This window comes from Enhydra lutris, unplaced genomic scaffold (genome assembly GCF_002288905.1).
Source record: "Enhydra lutris kenyoni isolate GAN:26980312 unplaced genomic scaffold, ASM228890v2 scaffoldscaffold16, whole genome shotgun sequence".
NCBI classification, from domain to species: domain Eukaryota; kingdom Metazoa; phylum Chordata; class Mammalia; order Carnivora; family Mustelidae; genus Enhydra; species Enhydra lutris.
The window spans coordinates 20234972-20254649 of record NW_019154100.1 but is presented as its reverse complement, the minus strand read 5'-3'; the positions used below and the strand labels follow the sequence as shown (position 1 = coordinate 20254649).

The 19678-nt window shown below is 37.3% G+C and overlaps 1 protein-coding gene across 1 annotated transcript; it reads left to right on the top strand.

Moving 5' to 3' along the window:
* Positions 1-1554: 1554 nt before the first annotated feature.
* Positions 1555-2046, top strand: LOC111147187 (Fer3 like bHLH transcription factor). Its single transcript, XM_022503078.1, has one exon. It carries the CDS (start codon positions 1555-1557, stop codon positions 2044-2046), a length of 492 nt encoding a protein of 163 aa, XP_022358786.1.
* The last annotated feature ends 17632 nt before the right edge of the window (positions 2047-19678 follow it).

Below are 19678 nucleotides of genomic sequence, written 5' to 3'. Positions count from 1 at the left end.
GTGCTGACCTGTAAGAAATAGGCTGTTTCTGGGAGCTGTCCAATGTACTAACCAAACTGCCACACAACTTACCTCCTTAGTAGGAACTGTCTTCAGGGAGTCTTCCTTGAACCAAGGCATCTCTTTACTCATCTTTTACAGCTATTTCTTCTAAGCAATCTTTAAAACGATTTTCCAATATATTACTCTGCCCTTCCGTGTCTTCTTAAAAATCCCTATACCGAATAATTAAGTAAATATAGCCAGTGGCAAAAAAGGAAATATGAACCCGTCTTTGTTAAAATATTAGAGATAATATGAAATCAGTAAAATTTCACTTTCTTTTACCAAATTTTAAATTTCCTTTCATCTCAAAAACATGATCTAATGATAGCTTTTAAATCTCCCTTAAATTGAACTCATATAGTTTCCACTCTTAAGTCCTGTAGGGCAGCACAAATCAATGAGAAAAACAAGCCAGAAGGACGTGAGGATTTATCTTTGTTCACAAATACCGATGGGCAATTTAAAAGTCGAAAGATTTCACAACAGAGGGCTGATCGACCCATTGGCCTATCAAAGGGTAAATCGCATTATTGAAAGGAGATTGAAGTTGTTTTGTTTGGGCGGGGGCCGAGGGTTTGCTTTGCCCCACACACTGGGGTTACATAGTTAAGTACAATCAGAGAAAATATTAGGAGCCTTTTTTTCCCCCCATTTTATTGCCATCATAACTTTTGCCCTGAAGTAATTTCTTCCACTTTACATGAGTAGGAGATAAGTAGGGAAGGGAAACTCAAGTATCTCTGTTGTTAGGGTGATTACAACAAAACGGACTTTAGAAGTCGGGTTTGTAACACCGCAGGAGAGCTGTTTCGATGCCCTGGAAGGAGAAAGCCGGTTCCAACAGCGACTCTGGGGAATGCGCTCTCCGCCCCCCCCCCCCCCCCACCGTGCTTACTTAAGCTAATGGAAGATCCTGCCTTTCAGTAGCGGCTGCACTGGGATACCAGACAAACAGCTCCCCTCGACCCCTGGCAGACAGGGCCCCTCTTCAGGACATCATTAAAAGCACATGCACTTATTTCACACCCATTGGCAGCCTCCGGTGGCAAGACTCAGGACTCCTACTCTGAAGCCAAGGAGAAACCAGAGTGGTGGAAAACATCCTCGCTTTGAAAATCCAAAGCTAAATTAAAAGAGCTACATGAGATAAGGAGCCTGAAGAATATTAGTTGGCTGCGGGGGTGAGGAGAGGCACAAAAAGCACAGCAGGTAAGAGGCTGGGGGTTGTTGCCAAAGTGTCCCAGGTGGCTCATGGAAAAGGATCTCAGAATTGGAGGCCTGTCCCTTTGAGACTTCCACGCGTGCTCAAGCTTGTCTTCTTCCATCAGTTTCGAGAGGACGACATTGTCAGAGCCTTCCCTATCGGTGCCACTAATCCTGTTATCATCTTGGTTATAAATATTAATTCCTCTGGCCTTTTCGGTGATGGTGCCGCGTCAGATTCAGAGCTGTTAGGAGTCTCGCCCCTCGCTGCGAGAAACCCATGCGAGGCAAGGCCAAGCTGATGCGATGGCGGCCCATCCGGAGAGGTGCGTGGACGCCAGCGTGCTGGACTTCGTCGCAGACCTGTCCCTGGCCTCCCCTGGGCACCCTCTCCTCTGCGACTTCGCACCCGGGGTTCCCTTTGGGGACCCGGACCTTGTGCTCCGAGAGGAAAGACGCAGGAGGCTGGCACGCTTTGAGGAGGAGGATCCAGAAGAGGAGGGCGAAGTAGACGAGGGGGAGGAGGAGGAGGAAGAGGAGCATGGGAGAGGCGCCTCCCCGCTGGGCCGTCCCAAGAGGAAAAGGGTGATCACCTATGCCCAGCGCCAGGCAGCCAACATCCGCGAAAGGAAGCGGATGTTCAACCTCAATGAGGCCTTCGACCAGCTGCGAAGGAAGGTGCCCACTTTTGCTTACGAGAAGAGGCTGTCCCGAATCGAGACCCTACGCCTGGCCATCGTCTACATTTCCTTCATGACCGAGCTCTTGGAGAGCTGCGAAAAAAAGGATACCGGCTGAGCCGGAGCGGGATGGAGGTGTCTGCGTCCTCCTGCCCGGCGCGCGCGGGCTTGGGATGCTTCAGGACCCAGCAGGGTGCGGCCGACTGGCCAGGAGGGACTCTTCAAAGCAGAATGTCTTGCCTTCTGCAGTTTGGTTCAGGGTTGTGAAATCCCCACAGTCCTCAAGAAGTGGCAGCCATAGAGTTAATATACACGCGAACGATCTCAATTGGAGTCTGGGGCAGGGGCGGGCGGGGCGCCTTACGAGTTCGAACGCGCTGGGCTGTTGACGCGAGCGCCGGGACACAGCTTCGGCCGGCCTGTTGGTGAGGAGCTAATCCTCTCCCCAAACTGCAGATTTCCGGGGCTTCTGTAGAGTCCAAACTCTTCCATTTTCTTAAAAAAAAGAAAAAAGAAAAAGAAAAAGAAGGAAGGAAGGAAAGAAAGAAAAGGGAAGAAAGAAAAGAAAAAATTAAATAGCTGTTTTACCCATTTTTTTTTTTTTTTTAAAGCCTCAAGAGTCAGTGTTGCCCAATCCCCAATCCCGGGCAGGCACGCCGCTCCCGCCCGCGCGTTTAGGGGGGACCTACAACAGAATCATTGGCAAAGCGTTCGGGTGCGGGTCTTCTAAGAAAGAGGCCAAGGGACTCCGGACCTCTGGTCTGATCCTTTTTGGCTTGTCTAGAGACAGAAGGAAGGAGATGAGGACGGAAGGAGAGTCCAGGGGACAGGCGACCTCTGAGAAGGGACATCATTCTCGCCTCTCTTCCCCTTAATTTCCAGAACCAGAAACCTTGCTCGGGTCGCTCCAGGAGACCAAAGCTTGAACCCTGAGGTGGACCGAAGGAGCTCGGTCTCAGAAGGCGGGAATGCTCCCGGGCTTGCCCGGATCCTCGGCTCTCCGAACTTCGGCCGCCGAGCGGGGCTTACCCCCTGCGCTTCCGGGAAAATGACCTGGTCTTCCCAGGTGCAGCGCAGTTTGAGTGCACACTTTCCAATTTTTAGCTGTAGGTAGAGAAGACAGCTTTCTTTCTAGCTGCATCTAGGAACAGGCAAAGCAAAAACTCCATTCTTCGACTTTGGAAAATGTATGTGATGGAGAGGAGGTTTGAAGCAGGACCTAGGCGAGAGCCCACCTCCAGTTTGGATGCTCTGCCACTCCGTGGTTTTGCTTTGTGAGCGACCTGCTAACACCTGAACTGGGGTTGTTCAGATAGGAGTAGGTAAGCGAGGAGGAACCTGAGTTAACAAGTACCGTCTAACCATAAATTCAGAAGTTCGAAAGGATAAATCCCAATACTTTATTTTGCCTCTTCACATCGCACACCTTTGCACACACACATACACAATACACACACACAATTCTCCCTCTTATACCTTTAGGAATATAATACATTTTTATTAGTAAGTACAATATACTCACCCTAGAAAGTTTGGAAAACATAAGTTTAAAAAAGAAAATTTAAATCACTCCACAATGCCATAGTTAGCATTTTTATTTCCTTCTTTTTTCTTTCTGTACAGATATAAATTAAATATGCTTAACAAATTTGAGATACTTTTGGATACAGGTCTTTTTCCATTCAGCAATATAGAACGAGCACCTTTCCCCTGGCTTTAAATACTATTCAAACATAATTTTGATTACTGTATTTGGTCATAACGACGTATCATAATTCAATGCCAGTTCTTTACAAGTAGATAGCTAAGATACTTCCTTTTTAAAAAATAAGCAATGAAAAAAACAAATAAAAATAAACAATGATGCAAAGAGCATTCTTTTAAATGTCTTCTCTGCCTGTGGTAATTTCCTGGTATTAGATAACTAGAAGTAAAATTTCTTCATCTCATGAACATTTAAGTTTGTGGCTACAAATGGCCAGATTGTCTTCCCAGGTGGGTTCTGCCAGTTCACACTCCTGCCCACCAGCACTGCAGTGACTTGCTTGTCTCTCAAGTGTCTTCATTTAAAACTTTTCCTAGTTCTTCTATCTATAGGAACTGAAATAGTTCTGAAATGACCACCCTACCGAAGACGATTTCATATTTTGACTGTGTCTTTTCACCAGGACTTTTTCTACTTCTACCATACGATCTGCATAAACAGGTAAAAGGGAAAAAAATCTAACTAGATAAGATAAAAAAACAGCAAAATCAGGGAGTACATTTTTTATTCTCTAGTGCCTTTAATAAAATGAACTGAAATTTGGATAATGACCCCTACGTCAGTCTTATAAAGTAAAATTACTCATTTTTCTCTTCTTTTTCTAGACAATTTTTTGGCTAATGAGACTAACATTTCTTTCTGTATTTTTAAAGATAAATTTAAAATTACTAATTTTAGGACATAACTAATTACTTCTCAACTTTTCATTAAACAGTATTCTGTTTCCCAACTTCTTTTGGACTGCTAGTGGCTCCATCAATACTTCATGTTTATCCAGTTATTTATTTAATTGGTCAAAAATGTGTTGACATTTTATGTATAGTGTGAATGGGTTCAAAATTTAACGATCTTGCAGACTCTCCCTTCCTTCTCCCACATAAAGTCCTCCTGAGAAACATCATGTAAAAAAAAAAGAAAGAAAGAAAGAAAGAAATCTATGGGTATTAAGTTTTTAAAAAATGGTTCAATGCTAAGAATCATCAATATTTTTTTGAAAACCAGAAATTAGAAATAAAAAACTCTGTAGACAAAAGACCTCAAAATCACTGGGTCCTAAAGAGTAAATACAAGCATCCACCATCCTTAATCCTCTCCCTCACATTCTGAACCATATGGTCCTATTTTTAATAAGCACGTAATATCCTACAGTGAATACCTCTTCAGTGTAGTAAATAATATCTAGAGATTGTAAGCGAAAAACAATTTCATCATCATCACTAGAAGATTTATGTCCACAATTCTTGAATCTGTTAAAGCTCAATCGTTTTGCTCTTTGTAATTTATGTTTAGAAGCTGCTTTAAAATGTAAAGTCCCTTAAGACATTTTCTTAATCATTGTACTGAGAGAATAATTTGAAGCCAAATAAGGATTATAAACACTGAAAAATGGCTTGACTTATTTCTCACATGAAATCATGCATAGGGATCAGACATGATCATCTGCATCTAGAACATGAATCTACTATACCTCCATATCTTGACACCCAACTTTTATAAGCAGTGTGACAGTTGTAGTTCTTTTTCAATCTTTTCATCTAAGATCCATAAATTTAGTGTAGTTTTAATTTTTTTTAACTGTAGTTGACACACAATATTCCATCAATCTCAGACGTACAACATAATGATTCAACAACTCTATACATTATGTTACGCTCATCACAGATGCGGTTACCATCTGTCAGTGTAATTTTTTTAAGATTTATTTATTTACTTACTTACTTATTAGAGAAAGAAAGAGAGAGAGAGCTTGAGCGAATGTGGGGGGCACAGGGAGAGGGAAAAAGAAACCCAATCAAGCTGCTCTGGGGTGAGCACCAAGCCTAACATAAGGTAGGGCTTGATTTCAGGACCCTGAAATCACAACCTGAGCCTGAGCCAAAACCAAGAGTCAGATGCTTAACCGATTTCACCACCCAGGTGCCCCCAATGTACTTTTTAGTACAACTGCTTTTAGTGTATAACACATCCTATGTTAAAATATATGATTCTTTATCTTTTAAACTAACATGAATAAAATATAAGTAGATATTGGTTTTTTAATACCTTCCACCGGTTAAAAAAATCCTAATGTCAATTACTTCTGGAAAATTCTAATAATGTTTTTGAAATCTAAACGTTATTTGGACATTTGGAATCTAAATATCATTTCAGATGCTGCTTGGAGGCGATTTTATTTATATACAATTCACTGACTGAAATCTGCCTTTTGGTATCAAACTAAGGTTCCCACACTTATCCGGTTACTATTAGTATTCAGACATGTAAACCAAGAAAAAATCTAAATGAGATCATATTTGAGACATAACCAGATTTTCCAAGGAAAGTAGAAATAATCAAAGCCTTTGCCATCAATAGACAGCTATTCAGGGCAATTATCTTTTACGGCTGCCCAGTGTGAAGGCAGAGTTTGGCAAAATTAGCACTGAACACTGAATATTATGCTAGTATGTGTAATTCCTGCAGGAACACACAATTAAAACCCTTGGATTGGTATATATTATGGCATTTATCAGCCTTTCCATCACAAAAACACGATGGTGGAAGGTTTATAGCAAAGCTATAAAAATTCTGATTTGAAATCCGATAAGCAGAGTTTAGCATAACTCTTTTCTTAATTACAAATCTCCAAAGAAAATTTCAAAGGCAATGAAGACACTTAAGTACATTTTACATTTGAGCTTCCAAACTGGACCAGCAATTTGAAAAGCCAAGAGACTGTATTTAATATAAAAGGTAAATTATTTTGTTTTTATCAAAAACAACTGGTAGATTAATACCGAATTTAAGTACTAAATCCACTTTTTATAGGGTGATATTATTTCATTAAATTATTTTTAACATAAAGTAGAAAAATGTTTAAGTTTTATTATAGATATCTATCTGGGGACAAGTTCACTCAAAGGTTCCTGAACTTTGCCAACATTCTGGGTGAAGTTAGTCCTAGTTTCTGGTCAGCGACCTCTCTTCCTGTGAATGCTGCACTAAAAAAGTTTGCAAAACAAGAATCAGCAGTTCTGACCATTTTGTTTTGACTTTGGGGTTTCTTTGAATCCAAAGCTCAAAACCAAACCTGGCGGAGGAGGAGAAGGAAAGGAAAGAAGCCATGCAAACTGACATGAATAAAATACCAGAGAGATGGAAAAAACTTCAAGTCTCTATAAACCAAAGCCTATAAATTTCCACAAATTTCTCTGTGACCCCAAATTTTTAGTTCTGTGCCTGAAACATGTTCCATAAAGAAATATAAGGAAATGCAACGAATAGTATGAATGTATTTTTACAAACTCTTTATGGTTAATATTTGGCAGAATCGCACCCTTAATCTTGCAGAAAGCAAGAACTTTTAATGCAAAACCAAAAATTTAATAAATATGATGGAAATTATCATAATAAAATGACTTATGGCTACTTAGTGCTTTATGGTTTTCAAAGCACCACTCACAAACCTCCTCTCATTCAATCCTCCCAAATGGATTTCAAAAGGATCTAGCGTCTCTCTATTAAATTGAGTCATCAGTGTACCATCTTAAAAATACATTCACTCATTGAAATCAGCGAGATACTGAGATACCTAAAGAGGGCCAATGGTCACATATAAGCAACACATTACTTTGAAAGTTATTATTTCCAAAGATCAAAAGCACCTTAACACACTTTGTGGATGATAAATTGTACAAAAGGCTAGTAGAGTCCCGCTCCCTCAAAGGCCAAATTTTACCACCTACTATTTAGGGCTCTGTGAAAGAGATTTCCACCTGCAGTCAACATACGTAGATGACCTCAAAGCAGCTGTTACAGACAGCTTTTTATAATTTCCAGTCTTCAAAAGGGAGGAAAATATCTATGAGAATTTGGAAATAGATCAAACAGTCGGTGTACAATAAAAGGCAACAGCATCAAATACATGTGTTTGAATGAACAAATGAATGGAATATGATTACACAACTATTTTACTGCAGATAATTTTGTGATTTCTCCAAAACTTAGTAAAATCACAAGCTGTATTTGTTACCAATTATATCTTGAACTGATGATATTTAGTCCTATAGTTTAGTGAAATGTTGGTTATATTTAATCCCATGTTTAGTGAAATGTTAGAGAAGCTAGAAATGGTCTCAAGGAGAAAAACCAAATAACTGAATTATTAGATCTAGATACAGCAACAATATCTATAATAAGAAGTAGTAATATCTATAATCCTATTTATTATATTGCTTACTTATATGACAACTCATGTTCTAAACACTGAGTTAGGTTCTTTCCATAACTATTAGAGTTCAAATAATAATTTTAGGATATAAACACTATGATTATCCTAGCAGTGATGAGGACAGTATGGAATAGAGAAGTTAAATAACTTTCCCAGCTCAAGCAGCTAACAAAGAGTAAAACTAAGATTTATATCCAGCCAAGGATTTGAGACCAAATTCTTAGGGATTGAGGTTATTTGTGAATGAGTATATGGTTATTGTTTTTAAATAGAAATGATATGGTAAAAATACATAAGTATTCTTTATCTTTACTGAGGATCAGAAATGTGGACATGGGTTTATCATGTAGTAAAGGGATATAGTTTCTGCAATTAGATTCGTAAGGTGGACTACTGGTGTAAGTTTTTGAAGAGGCCTTGAAATAATCTTCTATGGATATTTTAAAGCCAAAACTTTCCTCTAGTGGTTTCAGGGCAATCCTGCCAGAAGAGAAGAGACAAAATTCTTTTGGTGAACATAATGATTATAAACACAAGCTTTGGAATTTGACAGAAGCGGGTTTGAATTGCAAGTACATTACATCATGTTATGGAAGCTAGTACAACTTATTTATTTGTTTATTTATTAGTACAACTTTATTTGCTGACCCTCAGTTTATTCATTTTTAAAATAGGAATAATAGGGGCACCTGGGTGGCTCAGTCAGTTATGCATCTGCCTTTGGCTCAGTTCATGATCCCAGGGTCCTGGGATGGAGCCCCGCATTGGGCTCCCTGCTCAGTGGGGAGCCTGGTTCTCCCTCTGCCTGCCACTCCCCCTGCATGTGTTTTCTCTCTCTCAAATAAATAAATTTTTAAAAAAATAATAAAATAGGGATAATAATATTATTCCCCCAATAGGGCCCTTATGAGGATTGACTATAATATGTATGCATAGTAAATGGTGTATCAGCATTCAGTAAATGGTACCTACTATGAAAATATTCATTGTCATCACCATGACCATTATATCCCTTCCAATTCTATGGCAACAAAACCTCTATGAACAAGGCATCACCTTTAGCACCAATGGTAACATATGAAAGTACAAAATATGTAAAAAGCAGAACTCACTACAAAGTGCTTTTAAATAATTTTTTAAAAAATGAGATAACATTTTTTCCTTCAATATTTTTTATTCCTGAAATACTTGAATGTCAGCATTTAGCTCTGGTCCATGCATCTTTCTAAGGGGAACAATACACACCCAACAGGAAAAGAGAGATCAGAACCCCCTCCTTTAACCCACTACTGCAACAGCATATACATTAAAAAAGAAAGGATAGGTAAGTGACTTTAAATCTGAGACAAAATGATTTGAATTCATTCAGAGAAGTTCTAGTCTATCAGCAGCCTAGACATTACATTTAAGTATGTGTTTTGTTTTTTTTTTCCAGGTACTATTTCTTTTTAAGTATGTGTTTTCTAAATAACTGTACACGTAATTAAATCCGATAATTTCTGATGGAATAGTTCTGTATCTTAATTGCAACAGTAGTTGCAGTAACCCTACGTATGTGATAGAATGACATAAAACTATATCTTTTTACACCAATGTTAATTTCCTAATTTTGATATTGTAGCATAGTTACGTAAGATGTAACCAATGGAGAAAACTGAGTGAAAGCTACACAGAACTTCTCTACACCACTTTTGTAATGTCCTGTGAATCTATAGTTATTTCAAAATAAAAACTGAAAAAAATTCAGTTAATAACTATGACATTCATTTGAACATATAAAGTACCTAGCAAATGTAAATTGTAATTATTTTAGGGGGACATTCACATGTACTTGATTCTTGTCCTGTTCTACAATTTTTCTTCAAGAGTTTCCTGTGAAAGTAAAGCCAAGTTTTGTGCATGGTATTATGTGTATCCTGGAATGAAAATCAGGACTCCACCCATGAAGGTCTTAGCCAAGAACTGATTATCTGATTCTGGGTTCCTTAGTTCATGCTGACTTCCTTGGCCAGACACATTCTCAAGTATGGATTTGAGTGGTGGAAGAGTTATACATCCTAATTCTGCCACTTACTGAATTAGATAATAACTCACTTAAAACATCTGGGCTTCAGTACCAGTCCTGGTCTGTGAAGTAGAAGTAATAAACACAGAGTTAAAGTATCAGAAGAGATCTCATAAAGTGCTTAGTACAGTGCCGCATACAAAGTAAACATTTTGTGAATGTTGTTATTGTTATTGTTTATGCTATTTCAATGTTGAATGTGTATAGAGAGCAAAATGACAATTCAACCTTTTAGAAAGGCTCACGGAAACACATACAAAAACTGTATCAAATTGCTCCTCTTAAACAGAATCAGCTTTTAAATAGCATGGCATTTGTGCCAAATTTAATCTGCCGCCATAATAGCAAATTTTTGCTAAATTTTGTTTTTAAAAACATAGAAAGACCCAGCTTCTGGTCCATAACATGTAATCACAATCTTTGATCTGCCAGGAAGGTCGCTGTAAACCCTACATTTCTAAAATAACCTCTAAAATTTGCATATAAAGTTTTTTATATGAAAAGGTGATACCCTGATTGGTAAATCCTCTGGGAATTTATTTTTGAGCAACTTCATCTCGAAAGTTGTGGTGTTGGTAATAGTAACTGAGAAGTAGGACTGCCTCAATTACTAAGCATTTATGTATACCTGACCTAGACAAACACGAAATATGAAAACCTGAAACTCTGCTCAGTCAACCAGGAATGGAGTACATAATCATGCTTTGTTTTAGGTTCCCTGAGGGATGCAGGGGTCCCTGTGTACCAAGGAAAGTTAAATGCTACCTGCTTTCCACAGAGGAGACTCAGAGAGGAAAAGAGAAAAGGATCTTCCCTGGAGCAGCAGAGAAGGAAGTTAGGTCTCAAAGTGCACTCTTGGACATCCTGTGCTATTTCTGCCATTTACATTTTTTTGGAAAATTTGGCACCTCACTTTATTCTCTTTATTCACAGATATTTTTTTCACTGGCAAAAAAATTATACAAAATCTTTAGAAAGTTTTGTACACTTTGGCCTTGATTTATTTGCAATTTACAAAGAAATTTTTGAAATGATAAAGTTGGTCTGAAATTACACATAATTTCTCAACATTTAAAAATGGATAACCAAAAAAAAAAAAAAATGAAAATAAAAAAATGAAAATGGGGGCACCGCGTATCTCCGTTGGTTGAATGTCTGACTCTTGATTTCAGCTCAGGTCATGATTTCAGGGTCCTGAGATCAAGCCCCATGTCAGCTCTATGCTCAGTGAGGCATCTGCTTGAGATTCTCTACTTCCCTTTCCTTCTGCCCTGCCCCATCGCTTGTACTAAATAAATAAATAAATATTTAAAAAATAAAAATGGGTAATTCTTTTTTCATATCTACTATTTTAATTTTTTTCTTCCTTACATAAAAAGATAAAAGGATAATTGTCACATCTTACTGCTTTTAAAAGCTTTGATTCAACTTCAGGTGGTTTATTTGAGGGATGGTAAAGGGCCTTCTGAAATTAACTAAAATTTTTCTGACTTAGGGAACAGACCTAATTTCAAATATTCTCATCATGGGTTCATACTTTTGACCAAAAAATGTGGTAACTGTAGCTAACAAGTATTTGACAAGAAGTGGTTTTGTTAATTGTAGATCTTATTGAACATGCCACACCAATTCTTTCATCACTATTCGCTTGCTTAATCTCACCGAAGTCCATTAAAATTAGAGCAAATGAGCTCAGTTAAAATATACATACTGAATGCCACTTTGTTTCAAGATGACACAACCACAAATTAAACTTCATACCTTTATTAGTATATTGCATTTACTCAAATTCAATCAACTGCTTCTAAAGTTAACATAAAGCAGGCGAAAAAAGTGCTCAGGACTCAAAGTATTACACAACGAATCACAGCAAAAATCTTCCCACATTATATCCACATGAAAATATGCATCATACCTCAATGCAAACCTCAAGGTCCTTACCCAAGACATCTCCAGAGCTTCTCTTTCTAGATTATAATCCCATCCTTCCATTGTATGGTTCACATACATGCAAACATGCATACATGTAAAAATATATATATCAGAATGCCTTCACTTGTATTTTAGAGTGGATGGTGCATATGTAAATTTTTTCACTGCTAGCTCAAATCTTAAAAATGGTTTCAATTTGGGCATCAGGGTGGCTCAGTTGGTTAAGCGACTGCCTTTGGCTCAGGTCATGATCCTGGAGTCCCAGGATTGAATCCCCCATCAGGCTCCCTGCTTGGCAGGGACTCTGCTTCTCCCTCTGACCCTCTCTCTTCTCATGATCTCTCTCTCTCTCTCATTCTCTCTCTCTCTCAAATAAATAAATAAAATCTTTTTTAAAAAATGGTTTCATTTTTCTTCATTTTCTTTCATACTTTGGTAGTTTCGCCTTTTTTTTTTTTAACTAATAGCCATTTCTTTCTTGAATATTTCCTATGTCATAATATTAATGATTGTTGAATATTTCTAACTTTTTTAACCAAAATTCAGGGGAGCATCAGTGTCTTTACATATATTGAAAATAAGCCCAGGAATTACTCCAGTTATCAACTAAACATTAGCCCCATATAAGTATATCAGACCTGAATATAATTACTAAGACTAGCAGCCAGTAAATTGTAGAAAAGAAAGTGTCTGGAATTGCCATTCAGGAAACCTACAGAACACTCATTGATTAGATGAGGGTCATTTACTCAATGAGAAAAACAGAATTTCCCTGGGAGCAGAGCTACTTCCTCTTGGAGAGATTCAAGACTATCTGCAGTTCAGGTAATTTACCGTATCAAGAAAGGTGTTAGAAAAGATTCAAGAAAGCTCTCTGAACTTTGGCTCTAGTTGGGAAGATCTAAGCCGTATTTTACAACATTAGGACATTTTGTGGATTGTTACAGCTTGCTTACAGAAATTTCACGGGTAGGAATTTAGCCTAGGAAAATAATACTATGTACAAAGATTAGATTGCAAAAGATGCATCTAGGTATTATTTATAATATTAAAATTGAGAAAATAACCTAGATATCTAAAAATATAAGTCCTTAAAAAAATGTAAGTCCTCGTTTTAAATTGTTGTGGTCAGTCAGGGGTACCTGGGTGGCTCAGCTGGTTAAGGGTGTGCTTTCAGCTCAGGCCATGATCTTAGGTCCTGGAATTGAGCCCTGTGTTGGACTCCCTGCTCAGCAGGGAGCCTGATTCTCCTTCTCTCTCTGGCCCTGCCCCCAACTCGTGGGCATGCTCTTTCTCTTTCAAATAAATAAATAAAATCTTAAAAAAAATAAAATAAATTGTTGTGGTCATTAAACGGATGAGGTATGAAGAGACTGGGCTGTTGAAAGATGATTCCAATAAATCATAAATGAAAAAGTATAAAGCAAAATTTAAGTCATGATTTCATTTCTGTTTCATATGGGAATGTGTGGAAATGCATATGGGTATGTATGCATATCTTTATGTATATAAACATAAATGTTCATTTTATACATGCTATGGGAGAATTGGTCATTTTTGTACTTGTACATACTTTTCCAGTCTTCTAACATTCTCTTGTAGTCAGAAAAAAAACACAATTATTTTAAAACAAGTGGGACCATATCAAACTAAAAGCTCTGCACAGCAAAAGAAACCATCAAAAAATCAAAAGATGGGGCGCCTGGGTGGCTCAGTGGTTAAAGCCTCTGCCTTTGGCTCGGGTCATGATCTCAGGGTCCTGGGATCGAGTCCCGCATTGGGCTCTCTGCTCAGCCCGGAGCCTGCCTCCTCCTGTCTCTCTCTACCTGCCTCTCTGCCTACTTGTGAGCTGTCTGTAAAAAAAAAAAAAAAAAAAAAAAAAAATCTTAAAAAAAATAAAAATAAAATAAAAAGACAACCTAAGAAATAAGAGAAAATATTTGAAACCATCTATCTGATAAGCAGTTAATATCCAAAATATGCAAGTAACTCATATAACTCAATAGCAAAAACACATAAATCCAATTAAAAATGGACAAAGGAAGCAAATAGACATTTTTCCAAAGAAGACCTACAAACGGCCAACAGATACATGACAAAGTGCTCCACATCACTAATCATAATGGAAATGCAAATCAAAACCACAATGAGGTATCACCTCCCCACCTGTCAGAATGGCTATTATCAAAAAGAAAAAAGGAAAGTGTTGGCAATGATGTGGAGAAAGGGGAACCCTTGTGCAATGTTGGTGGGGATGTAAATTAGTATTATCACTATGGAAAACAGCTTGGGGGGTCCTCAAAAAATTAAAATAAAACTATTATATGAGCCAGCAATCCTACTTATGGGTAAATGTCTGAAGGAAATGAAATCACTATTTGGAAGAGATACCTGTGCCCCTCATGTTCACTGCAGCATTATTTACAATAGCCAAGACATGGAAACAACCTAGTGTCTATGGACAAATGGATAAAGAAAATGTGGGAAATATATACAATGAAATATAATTTAGTCATTTAAAAAAAAAGAAGAAAATCTTGTCTTCTGCAACATGTGATGGATTTTAAGGACATTATGCTACAGGAAATAAGTCAGACAAATACTGTATATTCTCATTTATATGTGGAATCTAAAAATGCCAAAGTCAGAGAAATAGAGTAGAATCGTGGCTGAAGGGAGTTGTACAGCAAAGGAAATGGGAAGATGTTAGTCAAAGGGTACAAACTTCTAGTTATAAATAAATTCTGAGGGTCTCGTATACAGCATGATGACTATAATTAACAATACTCTATTAGAGACTTGAAAGCTGATGAGAGAATGTATATCAAGTGTTATCAAAACAAAAAAAATAATAAAATTATTTTTAGTCAAAAATAGCCACACAATACAAATTGTGAATTCTATTCTTAGTTGTTTGTCAGTATGCTGTTACTTAAGTGAGAACTATTGCCTTCTAACTCTAAAATATTTAAAACTAGGTATTTAATATGCTTTGATAAGATATTCTGTAATATTTTCCTTTGGCTCTGCAGAGCATAACATTATCAACATACTAGAAGGCCGTCTCATGCTTCCCTCCAATTATTGCCTTTTTCCCCTACAAGGATATCCAGTAACCTGATTTTTAACAGACTTGATTAGCTTCCCAGTTTTTGTATTATTTTATATGAAGGAAATCATTGGGTTTTGGTAAAGAGTGCTTTTCAATTATAAATCTGTCTTCAATAAAACAAGTATTTTGACATTCTTCCCAAACACACAAGAGAAGTTGAAATTAATTAGAAAGATAAGAAATAAATTTACCATTAAATACAGAGTTAAAAATTATAAGGAAAGTACTTAGCAAATATGCACTTTAATTTTATTGACACTGAAATGGAAAATGCAAATGGAAATTTTAACAATGTTTTGAGCCTTCTTAAACACAGCTGAGTTCACCCGCAATTTACACACATACACACACATACACAAGCCTAATAAAAATAACCAGAGTAAACTACACTAATTTCTAAGGAAATTCCTCATTTTTAAACAATTAGCACCACATTTTTCTTCTTATTAGCCCCACAGGAATTACAATGCATGTATGAATGCATGTGCATATGTCTTGTGTGTATTTGTGTGTGTGTGTAAATTGCTTAATGTTTACTTCAACATCTAAAAGGATACATTAGAACCAGATAAGCATGAGCCTCAAAACCACAGTCATATGCATATTCATTTTCATGTACTTTTCATATTCATGTTTGAAAACTGCTATATATTCAAAGAAAAAATTCATTTCTAATATAATTTCAAATTATTTCAAACTTGCACTGCTTTTAATAACTTTTATTGTTTTTAACATGTGACATTTTATCCCCATTAGCAACAACAGATGTCTAATGCATTAAAAAGGAAAATCCTGCACATATGTTGAAATAGAGGACTTTCCTGAAAGGAAAGCATGTGCTTTGATTTATATTAGTCAAAATTTAGATACTGTACTTGTGCTATTTCAGGAAATGAAAAGGTGAGGAAACGGTTATATACTAGTAAACCAGAGCAAAAGTCTCCATAGAAACCAAAACAGTTTCAGTGGGAGCCACACAAGCTAAGTTAATACCTAGACTATGGTCATATTAGCCCCTAGAAAGCTAATTCGTACAGAAGAAAACCCTGTCTCTTGATTCGTTTGTGTTACATAGTATTTACAACTCTTTTGTTCACATTTAATTGTTAAAAACTCATCAGTCATCGACAGAATGAAAATCTCGGTGAATGCTAAAGAGAAAAGATCACAAGTGTTTACTTACTCTTCCCCAAATCCATTATCTTCACTATGAGTCAAAGGGAACACAAAGGGCAAATTGAAAAATAACAAAGGATAAATCCCATGTTATTTATTCGGCTGGTGTTTTGCCTCAACTCTCACAAGCACTTCTGTGGATTTAGCTCCCCACTGCAGACAGTGCCATGTGATGGACGAACCACAAGACAGTAGGGACAGCAATTAATTGATTGAACAACTACTATGCTGCCTACAAATTCTATGTCACCCAATCCTTACAAAATACTATGATGAATATTAATAAATCCACTTTAAAATAAAAAAACAAGTTCATTAGGTATAACCTGTCCAAGCTTAGAGAGTAGTGGAACTAGATTTTGACCTAGTTGTGTCCTTCTCTAGAGGTAACAGTGACAAATGTTGCCGTAACGGAGCTCTATGCCCTGTCAGTTAGCTGAGGACAGCATACACTCCTTGCGAACGTGGCCTAGCATTGTGTGTGTGTCCAGTTTGGTAAGGAACTTTTACAAGCATAAACTGAAGGAACTCCTTTAATAGTTACCATCAATTCCTATGGTTTCAATCTATACCAACTTTCAATAGTATATTTGTTGCTAGTAGGGTGGTTTGTATTTCATGCGATTTGTATTTTGTTCCCTTACTCTCGTTTTCTGTATTATTATTGCTTTGTGTTCATAGAGTGTGAAAGAAATCGTTTCTTGCATCTAAATTTGGCTGTTTTCTTAGATGCTTCAGAAATATGGGACACACGTGTACAGCTTCGTACTGGCTGATACAGTAACAAAAAGGCTACCACCTCAAGACCACATAATCCTTGGTATTTCCTCCATGTGATGCATTTCATTAGTCTCTGGTTCATAATTAATCATAAGGTAGGCTGTCAGCTAAAGTACCCTGTATGTGATATTTATTGTATTTATGGTGCTTGGGAACAAAGGGGTGGTGTGGAATACATAAGCATTAGACAAATCTGTGTTTTGGCAGGTGTGTCCTACTAATCAAACTGAATATCACAACCTTTGTGCTAGTGGACAGAGTTACTGTCCATTTTTTTCTTTTCTTCTTTACTCGATTTTCTTACTCTTTAGCAAAATTAAAACTAAATTGAGATGATCCTCTAAATGCGAAATGTTAACCTTAAAACAGAGAAAACTTGCTTGTAAGAGTGTCTATTTCATCATCTCCACAAAAGAAAAACACAACTTATGGGCTGAAACTAAGTCTGGTTCGTATCTATATTCAGTTCTGGTATAAGACATAATTTGCCAAGTTATAACGCCAAGAAACCCAAAACAATGTCAAGAGCAGCAGCAAGGTCAGAAATGCCAGGTCCTACTTATAAGAGGACAGTGTGGACAAACCCCAAGGAAGCATTTTTTAAGAAGAAAGGGTACTATTCAGACTAACCTAAACTATGAATCTGAGGGTGGCTGGAAATGTTTCATGGAGGCTGACTGCAAATTTACTAGTGAGTGGATCAAGTGGCAAAAAGTGAATACAATTCTCAGATTTATGACATTTAATTCAAAAATAGAGGTTCTCCTGAAATAAAATTCAAACCATTGGGAGAATTTCCATGTCAGAAGATAAGATTTATAACATTTTCATCATCAGCTTAAAGTATAAGGCCATTCTTATGTCTCTGATTTTGTGGATGTTCTTTGGATTACTTCACTATTGCATAAATCTGTTTTTCCTTCATACTGATTGATTTGCTACAAGTCAGTTGTAGTTGCTTTTTAATATTTCTATATCATTAGTAATTGGCTTTCAATGTACGACACTGTATTACAGTTCTACTAGCTCTTCATTGATCATTCATGCCACAAGGATAAGTGGTTATGTATAACAAAAAATAAAATCGTTATAGATCAATTTTTATTCCCTTTACTTCTCTCTCCCCACATAGCTTCCCCCCTCCCCAGCCCCGTTCATGCTGTCACACTCTTGGACTCACTGACTGAATTTTACACAGTAGCATATAAAATTAAAGGTTTCTTTTCTAGAGTCTTTCCTTCTGTTAAAATACATGCAGATTATGTTTCCTATAGAAATTATAGAGAAAGAAACATGAAGATATATTTTACTCCATCAGTGAAGTTAGTGGGCTACATAAGTATCTCCTTTGGGGGAGAGAGGTTGACAAAATGATCAAGAAGGTGCACAATTTCCTGACTCCTCTTTCCCCAGTCAGCGTGCCTGGTCATTCTTATGCATAGCCCTAAACTAAGTAAGCACACAAATGTCATAGCGAGGAGAGAGTGAAAAGCAGCAATAACGTAGGCTCAGTTTACATTTAAATTGGACTGGATCAGATTGTGTTTTCTTGCTCTATTCTGCATCCAGTTCTTGTGCTAACTTTCATTACTTACTTCACAAAAATCTATCAAATTATATATTGGATGCTTACTATGGACTTGGCTCTGTTTGCAACAACATTTTCTTATTTGGTTAAGATGTCTTGCCTAAAATGAGCTCACAGTAGAATGTCTCTCATTCATCCAGCTTGTGCAGATACTGGATGAGATATGTGGGAGCCTTAGCAACACTAGCTATTGGGATAGAATAGAAGACAAGTAGTTAATATATTTTAAGTTCTGTAGTAGCTTACACTTCAATGCCCTTAGGTTGAGGCTGCTGGGAAGAGGTACATTGGCAGGCTGAGTAAAAGGGCCTACACCTAGACTATGATGAGGTCTGAAAGAGTAGATTCCCAGGTAAGAGCTACATTGAAGCCAAGATTCATGACTGTTTTGTTCACTACTTGATAAAGAACCTGCTAGTTATCTAAAACTATCCATTCTCCCCTTCCTCCTTTAGCAATAGAAACTGTGAAGGTTGCATTTGATATGGCTATCCAGCTAATGACTCTATTTTAGAGGCTCACCTGCAATTAGTTGTGGCTATGGGACTACGATCTGGTAATGGGGTATGAGCAGTAGTCACAAATAATTTCTAGATAGGGCTCTTAAAAGACGGACATGTCTTCCCTTGGCTTTTCTCCTTTCTCAATGGCTAGAATCCAAAACTGAAATGAGACCTGGGGTGGCCTTGTGGTCTAAGAGGTGGAAGTCATATTTTGAGGATAATAGAGTAAGAAGTTAAATCAACATGGCTCAGCCATTGAGCCAAACCTATAACACCTATCCAAATTTTTAATAAAGTAAATAAACTGTGCTGTTTAATCCACTTTATTTTTCAATTTCTTTATTATAGTGTTACATCCTACTTAATATATCTCTTCCGCCCAGGTGCCTGGGACAGTGCCTGACATATAATAGGGTCTCGCTAATATTGTGCACCATGAAGGGGCAGAATAAACTCACACTGCACAAGTTTTTAAGCCTGAGGCCCAGGAGTACACACAGGCAAGGACTAAGTTGAAACTGTCCTAACCATGGTAAGCTGATATGAGAGAGGTAGGGCTACACATTATGCCTTTCCCTCACCTGTTTATAACACACCGCAGTTCCTCATACCCAAGTTT